At 42.0% G+C, this 13,582-nt stretch overlaps 1 protein-coding gene across 12 annotated transcripts in view; it reads right to left on the minus strand.

Annotated features, from left to right (window-relative positions):
- The window catches only part of SNCAIP (synuclein alpha interacting protein), a 311,501-nt gene that overhangs the window by 96,725 nt on the left and 201,194 nt on the right, over positions 1–13,582 (minus strand). For all 12 annotated transcript variants that reach the window (XM_077462204.1, XM_077462193.1, XM_077462201.1 and 9 more), the window contains one exon: positions 8,035–8,855. In XM_077462204.1, the coding sequence (XP_077318330.1) occupies positions 8,035–8,855 (821 nt within the window). The remainder of the gene's footprint in view (positions 1–8,034; positions 8,856–13,582) is intronic.

Consider the following 13,582-nt stretch of genomic DNA (forward strand, 5'->3'; position numbering starts at 1 on the left):
CCATTTTTTTTAGTCCTGGATAGAGGTGAGATGGAATGGAACACTCGTCAGCTTTTCTTTGCTGTCAGTGTCCCCATTTTTGTCATGTTTACCATTAAAAGTGAAAGTAAAAGAAAATCCCACATTTTGGGTTGTCACTAGAACAGTAATAGGGGGTAAGTCTATCAATGGGGAAACTTGTTTTGGTGACCCTGGTAACAATCAGGGATTCCCTCATCTTGGTGGGATTTCCTCTCACTTCCTGTTTTGGCTATGTGTGGGTGGATCCCCGTTCCCCTGAATCACCCACATGTATTCTTTCAGACAGCTTCTGTGTCAGAGCTTTCTCAGGACAAACACTGGCCATACTCAGTCCACAGCCCACTAGTACTCAATTTTTCGTTCACACCTTTCACACCAAAGGCCCAAAGGCAAGGTGCACACAATGCACACACTCAACATTTTTCAGTTTTGGGCACCAGTTCTCAAAAAGGATATCGGGGAACTGGAGAAAGTGCAGAGAAGGGCAACCAAACTGATAAGAGGCATGGAGCAACTCAACTATGAGGAAAGATTAGAGGAACTGAATTTATTCACTCTTGATAAGAGGAGATTAAGGGGGGATTTGATCAACATTTACAAATATATAAGGGGTCCATATAGGGAACTTGGTGTCGAGTTATTCACTTTAAAGTCAACAAAGAGGACAAGGGGGCACTCTTTACGTCTAGAGGAGAAGAGATTTCATCTCCAAATACGGAAAGGTTTCTTCACAGTAAGAGCTGTGAAAATGTGTAATAGACTCCCTGCAGAGGTGGTTATGGCCAGCTCAGTGGATTGCTTTAAGAAAGGCCTGGATTATTTCCTAAGTGTACGTAATATAACTGGGTACTAAAATTTATAGGTAAAGTTGATCCGGGGAAAATCCGATTGCCTCTCGGGGGATCAGGAAGGAATTTTTTCCCCTGCTTTAGCAAATTGGATCATGCTCTGCTGGGGGTTTTTGCCTTCCTCTGGATCAACTGTGGGTATAGAATTGGGTATATGGGCTGGTATATGTATGTGTGTATGTATGTGTATGTGTATATATATATATATATATATATATATATATATATATATATATATATATATATATTATATGTATATATATATATATAGTATATTTTATTTTATTTTTATTTTTATTTTTTTGGTTGAACTGGATGGACTTGTGTCTTTTTTCAACCTGACTAACTATGTAACTATGTAACATCCTCCTTGGTCAGCCTTGGCAACTGCCACTCTGACTGGGAACACCTCTTGTGTTGGGTCTAAAGTCTTGCATTCACTTCCATATCCACCACAATCCCCTAGACAACCAGGTCTGCACACAGTTGGTTACACTGTGAGCCTTCATCTCCACGTGGGTACCTCATGAGATGCACAGTCTAGTAATAGCTTAACAGGGTACTATCCCACTTCACAACAGTAAGGTTACAGACACATGAAGCAGCCAGGAGCTCAGTCCAAATCCATTTTATTTAAACGAGTTTCTTCAAAAGTTCATCAAATCACATCTTCTCAATCATTCAGAAGTTCTGTTCAGATAGTGGTGTATCGTATATGTATGTGTATCTTGTATGTCCAGTAACAGGGGTGCCTATCCCAGGAGTTGTAAAAAATAAAGGATTTCCCTGCTTAGGTCATGGCTTTCCTGACTGGCAATCAACTTCCCATCTATCAGCTTCTCCTAAACTAAGCTCCAACCCAAGTATTTATTTGATCCTGCCAGGAGCAAATTAACTCATTCTCATTCCTTAAAAGATTTTAAAGGAGAAACTAAATTAAAGAGCAACCTAATGAACCCTGGCTACATATGGGACAGGATGTGAAGGGAAATCTCTCCAATGGGACACAAAAAAAAACTGAAAACTGACTTTTTTCCTTGGTTCTACTTCAATTAACCTTAACAGGTTTCCCTCCCTGATGAAAGAAGCAGTGTATTCTTCGAACGCTATCAATTTGCCACTTGATTTCAGGTTCATCACTCCCAAAGACTAAAGCTTGGTACACACCAAGTTTTTTTTTTTCATTCAACCGAGCAGGTTGAATGAAAAATAAAAACGGAGGCGCTCGAGAGGAGCTCACTGTACTAACTATGCAATGTTAGAACAACGATCTACCTGCTGAGCTATTGTGTTTTGATAGGAGGACTCCCCCTCCCCGCCAGAACACACCAGTCAGCGCTTGCAGCCATTGGCTGCGAGGGCTGATCGGATGGCGATCGGCTGCTGGGTTTCCAGCATGACCATTCGACAGAAGCCAGCCGTCTCACTGGCTTCTGTTGGACAGGCTGATGTACGCATGGGCCGAATGTCAGGCGGTTTCTGCTGAACTGATATTTTGCATGTGTGTATCAGGCTTAAAGTGATTCTATAGGTTATCATTTAAAAAACAAACCAAAAAAAGTTACTTACCTGCTCTGGTTTTGCACAGAGCAACCCCAATCCTCTTCTTTTTGGGTTCTCCGCCAGCAGTCCTGGCTCCTCCCCGCAGCCGAGTGCCCCCAATAGCAAGCCTCTTGCTCATTCCCCAGCTGCGCTCCTGTGAATGGACATTATCCATTCCCACGCAGAGCATGGCTCAGCCCCACCCCTTACCTTATTGGGGCTGGGGGGGACTTCACCCAGAAGGTTTTTTTACCTTAATACATAGAATGCATTAAGGTAAAAAACCTTCTGGCTCAAGAACCACTTCACGCTTCGATCTGCAGAATTTATTTTGCAAATCCATACATGTCTATAGGAATGTAAAACCCTCTTGAAGCAGATGAAATGCACGTCAAATGCACTTTTTATTGAATTCTGAAGGAACCCAGAAGCATCTCATACTGATGTCAAACGAATGCCGTTGACAAGGCTGAAGCCTGTTGACACAGGCCCTTATACTCCACAAGTGAGTATATTGACAAACCAAAACAAAATAGGGGTTACGCTTCCAAAATATTCAGCAGGTCCCATTGTGCACACTAAACTCCCAAGTAAAACTGTGTTTATGCAGGTGAAGCTTTCCTTTATATTCTTTCCCATCAGTTAAAAGAATGTTCATGGCGGATCATTTTTTGGCCAACCTCAAATTCATTCTGCAAAAGGATTTCACAACTTTCTGCTGAGCATAAGAAATATACATTGACTTATAGTCAGCAACTCTACTATAAATACCTTACTGGGTACTCAAAACGTTAGGTTTTACTGGATTTAAACAAATGTAAGCTATTCCTGTAAAATAATCATCCAAGAAATGTTTCCCTGTAGGAAAACAGCATGTTACCATATGTTTCAACCCAAAACAGCGTATAAGCAATAATAAACTAGACAAAACACTTATCAATGTTTTAATTACTGCAATCCAATTGGCAACAAGTATACTCTGCATGTTAAAAATCCTAGCCCTCCTTTAATTGTGATAAATTGCTGGAGAGTCAAAGTCCGTACATTGCAGACTACACAATTGTTCCCAGTGCCTTTAAAAGCTGGCACAGCTAAAATTAATAAAACATGTATATCCCTAGAAAATTACAAAGAAAACACTTATCGCTCAAGTGAACAAAATCTAATTACACACGCTTTGTCGTCCTGTTCTTTCTCTGAAACTCCACTGGATTAACTTCTTCAGTGCTGACCAAAAGATGCATTCCCAATGCTGTGACTTGTAGTTGTGCATGTATGAAGGTGCCACATGCTGCTGAATAGTGATGGACTGAACACTCCTCGGTTTGGTTCGCACCAGAACTCTCGAACATGGAAAAAGTTTGGATCCAAACCACGAACCCTATTAAAGTCTATGGGACCTGAACTTGAAAAAAAATCAAAAGTCCCCATTTTGAAGGCTTATATGCAAGTTATTGGCCATCAAAAAGGATATGGGGCCCAGGTACTGCCCTGGGGGACATGTTTCAATGGAAACATTTTTCTTACAAAAGATCGTTTTTAACCACTTCAATACCAAGCACTTTCACCCCTTCCTGCTCAGGACAATTTTGAGCTTTCAGTGCTGTCGCACTTTGAATGACAATTGTATGGTCATACAACACTGTACCCAAACTAAACTTTTATAATTTTCTTCCCACAAATAGAGCTTTCTTTTAGTGGTATGTGATCACCTCTGCAGTTTTTATTTTTTGCTAAACAAACTAAAAAAAACAGACATTTAAAAAAAAATTAAAAGTTTTTCTTTGTTTCTGTTATAAAATTTTGTTTTCTCCTTCACTGACAGGCACTGATGAGTCGGCACTGATGGGCACTGATGAGGCGGCACTGATAAGTTGCCACTGATAAGGTGGAACTGATGAGTACTGATGAGAAGGCACTGATATGTAAAATTGATGGGCCCTGATAGGCGGCTCTGATATGCAGCACTGATGGGCACCAATATGTGGTAATGATATGAGGCACTGATGTGCACTGACAGGCAGCATTGATGGACACTAATAGATGGCACTGATGGGCAGCACTGATTGGGCAGGTACTGACAGGAGTTAATGCTGGCCACTGATTGGCACTGTGATGGACACTGATTGGCACTATGGTGGGCACTGATTTGCACTGTGGTGGGCACAGATTGGCACTGTGGTGGGCACTGGCAGGGGGTTATGATGGGGCACTGACTGGGCACCGATTGGCAGCTTATGGGTACATTTGATGGGGGCTGTGCTGATTATCAGCACATACCCCCCCCCCTCTGACAGAGAGAGCCACCGATCATCTCTCCCTTTTAGCGTGAACCGAGGAATGCCATTTACCAGCACTTCCTGGTTCATGCGATGATCAGCTGTGATTAGTCAGAGGCTTCTTACCACGATCGGAGATGCGGCGTGTCAGACTGACGCATGACACACCGCACCTGAGATCGTCTCACTGCACGCCCCTGTGAGTGCACGCCGGCATATTATGCTGCTGGACGTCATATGACGCCCAGTCAGGATAACAGAACCACTTACCAGCCGTCATTCTGTTATAGGCTGGGCGGGAAGTGGTTAATGGAGCAGTGATTTTAATGATGCAGTGAAACAAAGCAAATAAAAAATTCCTTTAAATATAGTGCCTTGAGGGTTCCCCTTAGTCTGCCTGTAAGATGGCGTGTTTGTACTGTGTATAGAACCTGCTGCAGTAAAACTGACATATATATACCGTATGTATATAAAAAATAAATTTAAATAGATTTTTTCACTTTTTTGGTGAAAAATATGGAAAAAAAAGCGGGTTCTGGGGGCTTGTTAAAGGGGGCTTCCAGATTCCGATAAGCCCCCTACCCTCAGACCCCCCACAACCCCCCACCCGGGGTTGTAGGGAAAAGGGCCCCTGCCCCAAAGCCCCCCCCCCAAGTTGAGGGCATGTGGCCTGGTATGGTTCAGGTGGGGGGAGGTCCCTTGCTCACCCCCCCCTTTCCTGGCCTGCCAGGCTGCATGCTTGGACACAGGTCTGGTATGAATTTGGGGGGGGGGCACGCTGTTTTTTTTTCCTTAATTTTGGTGTGGGATTCTTCTTAAAATCCATACCAGACACAAAGGGCCGCTTTTTCACATTTTTGTTTTGCTGGCAATGTTTTTTTTTTATTCAGCTGTCAGTGGGGAAACCTGCTGACAACTGACAACTCATCCATTGTTAAGGACGTGGCTGCTGGCTTCCCGGCCCATTCCTTAACAACCAGCTATTCGCTGTGCCCTTATTGGGCACAGCCTTGCACCTGATCAGCGGTGCATTGCTTCAGCCAATCAGGGCTTAGAATGCACTGTGCAGCACCCAATGCATTGTGGGGCACTCGGTGGGCGAAAATCCCGCCAAGTGCCCTGCAAATTTAGCTGTTTGGCAAACAACAGAACAGGCGTTGGTTGGCCCGAACTGTTCGCCATCACTACTGCTGAGCACATAAAAACAAATCTTTTGTTTTTCAGTTATGGTAAAAGATAAAATAGCTGCCAGATAATCACACAATAGCTGGGTACTTAACAGCTCTAGGACTTTTTCCTTCTGAAAGGAAGGAAAAAGTATTTTGCTTTTCTTTTGCTGAAAAATGTTCAAAGTAAAACTATAGGCAAAACTTTTTTCTCACTTTAGAGCAATTTGTGGAGTTTTCCCTTCACTTCCTATCCCATAGCCAAACAGGAAGTGAGAGTAAATCCCTGCAAATTAAAGGAATTCCTTGGGAACCCCAAGGTCACCAGAACCCAGTGTCCCCATTGGAAGATTTACTTTTCTGGGGACAACCCGAAATGTGAGATTTTCTTTTACTTTCACTTCCAATGATAATGGTAAACAGGACAAATAGAGAGGGTAAGCCTTCTTAAAGTGATTGTAAACCCTGTTACACCACTTTTACCTACAGGTAAGGCTATAACAAGGCTATGTACCGTGAATAGCTCCTAAACTTGCACAGTTTAGGAGATATTCAGTATATGCACTCTGCCAACATCATTGACAAATGCGTACTGAAGAAACGGGCCTCTGGTGCTATTTCTTCAGTAGCTGTGCTGCGACTGGCGGCTCCCGCGTGCATGTGAGAGTGACGTCTTTGTGGCTCTGGCCAATCAGAGCGCTGTAGCCACCGGAGGAAGATATCAGTCGTGTACTCGGAGGGCCTACGCAGATTCAGGGCATCGTTCTGAGGTAGGTATTTCATAATGAGCTAGAATGTGATGCATACTAGCTCTTTATGCCTTTGTCTTGCAGTGTTTCTTTTTATTACAGGGGCTCAGACAGTAATAAAAACTTACAAGGGTTCTAATCCTTCTCCACAGTATCCAAAACTAAAAACAAAGTTTTGCCTTGTTATATTTTAAGATCATTGTTACAGACTAATGCTCCTTAGGCAGGCCATAGACGGTGCAAATTACCCATGGTTGCAGGAAAGAAATTTGCATGATTCCCCCATCAACACAGACAGTGCTGACAGGGGAATCCATCCTGCTGAACCAGCCGAGATTTGAACGTCCAATGGCCAGCCTAAAGGGTTAATCATTTTTTATTAAAAAATTGTTGATTTGGGTACATTCAAATTGCTAGAGAAAAAAAAGCCTGTTTATTATATGCATGTAATAGCAATAAAATTCAAAGTACAGAAATCCAGAGTGATAAATGAAAAAAACCCTTTTCACTGATCTGATGCCAGCAAACTGATACCCAGCTGGTCAATATGGATAACTGTCCTTGACACATGTGCTATTCCTTTACACCTCTTATAAAATGAGTCTGTACAGCGAGCACTGTACTGGCCGTAATAATGATAAATGTACACCACAGACTCACACTCTGTTCTGAAGGAAGGCAGCAATCCAGCAGAACTAACCTGATTTTGTAATGGATGATCTAATCTTGCTCCTATTAAATTGCATTTTTAGTGTTCTTGTTACTGCGGTAACACGCACTTGTGGAATCTAATCGCCAAAGTTGTTGCTAATGAAATACTTTGCATGGATCGTGGGACATTTTAGGCTTTCTATTCCTGCTCCTGTCTGAATGGTAGCTACAAAGAGCTGGCACAGAGACCTTGTGAATACTAATGAAAGGACAACAGGCGGCGCGGTGTTCCCACGCTGAGCCAATGAAAGGGAGCTTCGATTGGGATGAAAACAAGCTGAAGAGCTGACAAACTGTAGCACTTCATGGAAATAAATGGATCCTCAATGTTGCAGAATGTGTTACTCCTTGCAATGATTAATGTTGGTAAATAAGTGGGAACATATGCACAAAATTTTATAACAAAAGACTTTTTAACAGGACTTTCTATACTGAATTATATATGGCTTAAAATAAAATTGAGCTGACTTCAAAAGGAACTCTAGGTACTTGCTGAAGACAAGCATTCGGACGTTACATGCCATTCATACAGGATTACACATGGTAGGCGATTGGCTGATTTTCTATGTTCCAGTCTACATAAATCAGGCTTACATAATAAACTGTTACTGTGAATGAACAGTCACCATTGCCAAATGTACAGCTGTGTCTTAAATAAAGCAGCTTGTTGATAACATAAAAGAAAAGTTAGATTATATTCAGTAGTCTATGTACTTACCAATAGAGATATTTGCCCTTCTTTAACAATATTTAAAATGCTTTTGATTTTCTTCATGTCTTCTCCTTCAGTGTAGTTCCAGTTCACATTGCCGTTTATGCCATCTAGTTGTGTTTCTGGTGCTGGCAGGTTGAATGGCCGAAGCTGGCAGTTAGGCATGCTTTTTTCGAGCTTCTGTGCATGAGAATCAGACAGAGCCCTATTGAGGAAGCCCTTGTTATAGCAATCAGGTTCGTGGACTGAGGCGCACTGAATGCCAGACTGGGAATGCTCTAATCCCCCAGATGAATGCCTGCTTGGATCGAGGACAGCGAGCTGAGCTGAGTTTTTAACAGGAGACAATACACAGTACTGAGTTGCATTGGTTGGCAGGTTCTCCAGGTTCCCAATGGGACCAGTTTTTCCTTTAGATATTGGGTGTATACTGGAAGTCCTTTTCTCCGAGGCTACCTTGGTAAAAAGAGTCAAAGGCTGGTTGGATTTGATGTAAGGCACATCCAAAATCTCATCCATGTCAAGGTCATAGTGTTCAAGCTCCCCAAGCAAAACACTTGGCTCAAGGCTCCTACATTTAAACCCACTATCCTCACCGGGACCTCCATCTTTCCCAGCAGTCTTTCCAGGCTCTCCATTCTTTTCATTTTCTTCTTTTTCCTCTTTTTGATCATCACTTTCATTTAGTTTTGGACTCTCAGGTTGATGCTTCAGTGGGGAGACCCTCTTAACAGGCCGAAATTTGCTGTAGATATCTGCAATACCTGTTGGCTTTTGTGCGTTTCCGATAAGAGCAGACACTCCACAGTTCCAGTTTGCGCTGGAAACTAGAAAGTCAGCAGAACAGACATCAGTTAGTTAGTGAGATTAAAAAAGACAAATACCATATACAAAATTTGTGACATGCCTTATACCTACTCAGATCCTTGACTCCTATTTGCATATACTGAATTAAAGTCTTATCTACATGCTTATTCCAGGTCACTACTAGGATTAATTTACTAAACGATTAGAGACTTCCCACTAATCAATGTGAATATGATAAAGCTGTGTTCATTTTAATCAACCAATCGTTAGCAAAAATTCTATTTTTTAATTCAACCCCACATGTTTGGGTATGAAAGTGGACACAGGTTCACCTAACTTACTACCATTCCCTTCACTAAGTGAACAGAATCTATTCCTTCAGTAAATCAACCCTACTGACTCAAAGTCTTGAAACCCCTGGGTTAGCATGGCAGTTGGGTAATAAGCATTTTGATCAGTGGCCAGCAATGGCTGCCTCTACAATTCTCTCATGACAGGTTTCTGGAAATAAAATCCATCACATTGCTAAGCAGAAATATACTTTATGGTTTACTTTACCGTTTAGAAGCAAAAAAACAACCGTATGATTCTCCTTTGTTCATTTATTAACGTGAATGAATAATTTAAAGTGGTATTAAAGCTTTGTTTTTGTTTTTTTAAATAACAAACATGTTTTCCTTACCTGCTCTGTGCAGTGGTTTTGCACAGAGCAGCTCCAATTCTCTTATTTTCAGGTCCCTTGCCAGAAATCATGGGCAATCCCCCTTGAGTAGTGCCCCCAGAAAGGCCTCTTGCTCACTCCATAAGACACATGGATTTGTGGCTCGACCCCCCCCCCCCCCCTGCCTTATTGGCTCACTGGCTATGATTGACAGCTGCCATCTCAGTCAATGGGGAGGGAGAGTCCCAGGACACCGTGAACATCACTGGATTGGAAGGAGCTCAGGTAAGGGGGGGGGGGGGGGGGCGCTGCACACAGAAGGTTCTTTACCTTCAGCCTTTAGAACCACTTTAACCACTTGAAGACCAGCTCTTTTTCTGACACTTCTCACATGCATGTAAAAATTTGTATTTTTGCTAGAAGATTTCTTTAAACCCTCAAACAATATATATTTTTTTTTAAAGCAGAGGCCCTAGAGAATAAAATGGTGGATGTTGCAATATTTTTATGTCACACAGTATTTGTGCAGCGGTTTTTCAAACGCAATTTCTTTTGAATGATTAAAAACACAATGTTTATTAATATGTTTGGTAAAATATAAAAGATGACGGTATGCCAAGTAAATAGATACCAAACATGTCAGACTTTACAATTGTGCACACCCATGTAATGGCGACAAACTGTGTACATTATATCAGTGGCCATCAACCCTGTCCTCAGGGCCCACTAACAGGCCAGGTTTTATGTATTACCTTGGGGAGATGCAGACTAGAATACTGCAATCACTGAGCAGCAAACTATATCACCTGTGATGTATTTCAGTTATCTTGCAAACCTGGCCTGTTAGTAGACCCTGAGGACAGGGTTGATGACTACTGCATTATATTATCCAGAAGCGATTCTTTAATATTTTTTACAAGTTACCACTTTATATTTACAGAATTACTGCTGTCGATCTGATGTTTATGGTGATACCTCATGTGTGGTGTGGTTGCTGTTATTTTACTGACCTGGGACCGCGTGTTTTCATCGAGCATGGTTGAACGGGGAGTTTAAACGATCTTTCCTTCATTTTATTAAAAAAATTTTTTTTACACTGTACCTTTAAATGTTTTTTTTTATCACTTTTGTTGTTAACGCAAGGAATGTAAAATTCTATTATGATAGCCGAAGGCCCTGACAGGTCCTCTTTATGAGACATCTGAGATCTATTAAACCCCAGATCTCTCCTTAGCCTATCTGTTGCTTTTTTTCAAATCAGAAAGGCTTCATTCACACCTAGGTGGGTGGAATAGCCACGATTTGGCCCCTATTCCAAATTGTGGCCAAACCTGAGATGTGTTTGCGGTGTGATTTTACCACGATTGTCACTCAATAAATCACGCTGCAATGGCGGCAAATTGCAATGCACAAAACTTGATTTGCTCCGATTGCAGCATGATTTATCATGCGGCGGCTATGGGAAAATTGAACTGCGATTAGGATGCCATTAAGAAGCAATAGCATTGCAAACGCGTTGTGATTTGGAATTGCGGGCAGAATCACGGCGATTCCACCTGAGATTCAAATTGTCTAAGTGTGAATGAAGCCTAATGGTTGTTTAAAACTGGCGAAAAGGAAGTGACTAAAATACTCATTACTACTGGTTACGTAGATTATAGATTTAATCTGGGCCTTTCTGATTCACTGATCAGCTTTATGGTCAGCCGGCAGAACCACTGGCTGCAGTCCTGAAATCCCCAGTGGGGCAGGAAATCCTAGAAGGGGGGGCCTACTGCCACTTGTAAAAGCCTTACAGCGGCTATTTAGCCACTAGGATTGCTTTTAGATTAAAGTGTTCTGCCGCCCAAAATAAACAATACTGAGATGATGACTGCAGCTGCAGGCATCACCCCGGTGTGTCCACTGAAAATACCGCAACGTGTGAATACGGCAGGTAGTTAAAAATATTTGCAATATCAAAAAGGGGTTTCCCAAAGAAATATGTCATTCTGACATATGTAAATGTGATGCTATGAACATGGATAAAGAGTGTAACTCAAGGAGACCACATGCTTTATAGGTACAAGTATATATGCTCATCAGCATCATGCTATTGCTTCAACAGGGGCTGCCTAATATGTCACCTTCTCAAACAACATTCCAATACTGATGGTTTAGAGTCCCTCCAGTCAGTGCCCAGAAAAAGATATGGAAGTGGAAGGGGAGCTTATTTCGAGTTCGGTGGAAACTGATAAACTGATGTTGCTATTCCGTGCCTCAACTTTTGACTTTGGAATATTTCCGAACTCTACAAACTATCTGGTTCATTTACTGATAAGTGGCAAGTCCCAAAGGCCAATGTCTGTTTTGGGTAGGCTTCCTTAAAAAAGATGGTTTGCCAGCATTTGGCTGTGGCATTTTGTTATAACCAATACGCTATAGGCACAACTAGTGTTAATAAGCACACCATTGTATACTGCACTTGTAAGTCAATATACTTGCGTTGTTTATAGGAAGGAATGTCAAATATTGCTGACCATGTGCTTTTCAAATTAGATCTTCTACAGCTAATGCTTGCTGGACAAGTTTTAGTCTTATAAGAAAGAAATATATGAAAATTAGCTCTTCCCTTTTAAGGAGTTCTGGAATGAAAATCCAAAACATTGCTAGGTTATTATAAAGTGACTCATTAATTGGTTTAGAAACCAAAAACATAAGACACAGTCAATGACCATGACTGTTTAATTCTTGTTTATGTACAGACTTTAGAATTATATTTTTATATAAATACTGAGCCATATCCAGCAGCAGATATTTATTTAGTAAGGTTTACATCTGGAAGTATAAAAGGAACTGGCTGGAAGAAGCATAACAGACACTGTAGAAAATGTACAATCATTTTATCTACAGATCTCCAACATACAGTACAATATAGTGTTTTACATCATAACTCATTACACTAGTGGTCAGTGTCAATGTCCCTCCTACACTGGTGATCGGTGTAAATACCCATTACTTTGGTGGTCAGTGTACCTCTTCCCATTATAATGGTGGTTAGTGTGGAATGCTCCCCTATATTGGTGGGCAGTGTACATACCCTCACTGATGGTCAGGGTAGTCAGTGTGATTGTTCCTGATATATTGGTGGTTAGTGTAGAGCCCCCCCCCCCTTACATTTGGGGTCTATGTAGAACTGCCTTACATTGGTGCTCAATGTACAATTCCCCATTATGCTGGGGGTCAGTGCAGAATCCTCCATTGCTTTGTATGTAATTATAAATGCCCTGCTACATTGGTGGCCAGTGTAGCCTGCCCTCATACTAAACAATGTAACTGGGGGGATTTTCAGAATTTACCATGTGTAAAAAGAATAACTGATTTGATCATGTAAGGCCCCTTTCACACTGGGGCGGTTTTCAGGCGCTACATTGCTAAAAATAGCGCCTGTGTAGCGCCTGAAAAAAAAGGCCCCTTTCACTCCAGTGTGAAAGTCGGAGGGCTTTCACACTGGAGCAGTGCACTAGCAGGATGGTGAAAAAAGTCCTGCTAGCCACATCTTTGGAGCGGTGAAGGAGCAGTGTATTTACCGCTCCTAACCTGCTCCTATCCATTGAAATCAATGGGGCAGCGTGGCTATACCACTGGCAAAGCACCGCTGCAGCGGCGCTTTGCGGGTTCTTTTAACCCTTCTTCGGCCACTAGCAGAGGTTAAAACTGCCCCGCTAGCAGCCATATACCACTGCTAAAACGATGGTAAAGCGCCACTAAAAATAGTAGCGCTTTACCGCTGACGCCCGCACCATCCCAGTGTGAAAGGGGCCTTAATCAGGGCTTCTCCTACTGACAACTGAAGTCAGGACACTCTTTTTTTCACCAGATACTGACACCAGGTATTCCTTGCACTGGCCACCAACCCTAGTAGTTTTTTTCTGACCACTAAAACTAGGGTATTTTTCCTGCCCCAAACCGCCAATATTTTCTCTGAAACCAATGACACCAGGGCATTTTTCCCCCACTCATGCCAAAGCATTATTTATCCCAATGACCGCTTTGCTTGAGGGGTCCTTCCTTCCACTGATACCAATGACTATGGATGTAAATACA

The sequence above is a fragment of the Lithobates pipiens genome, unplaced genomic scaffold, assembly GCF_037356315.1.
Source record: "Lithobates pipiens isolate NorthernLeopardFrog02 unplaced genomic scaffold, aLitPip1_a1.2 Scaffold_3, whole genome shotgun sequence".
Taxonomy (NCBI): domain Eukaryota; kingdom Metazoa; phylum Chordata; class Amphibia; order Anura; family Ranidae; genus Lithobates; species Lithobates pipiens.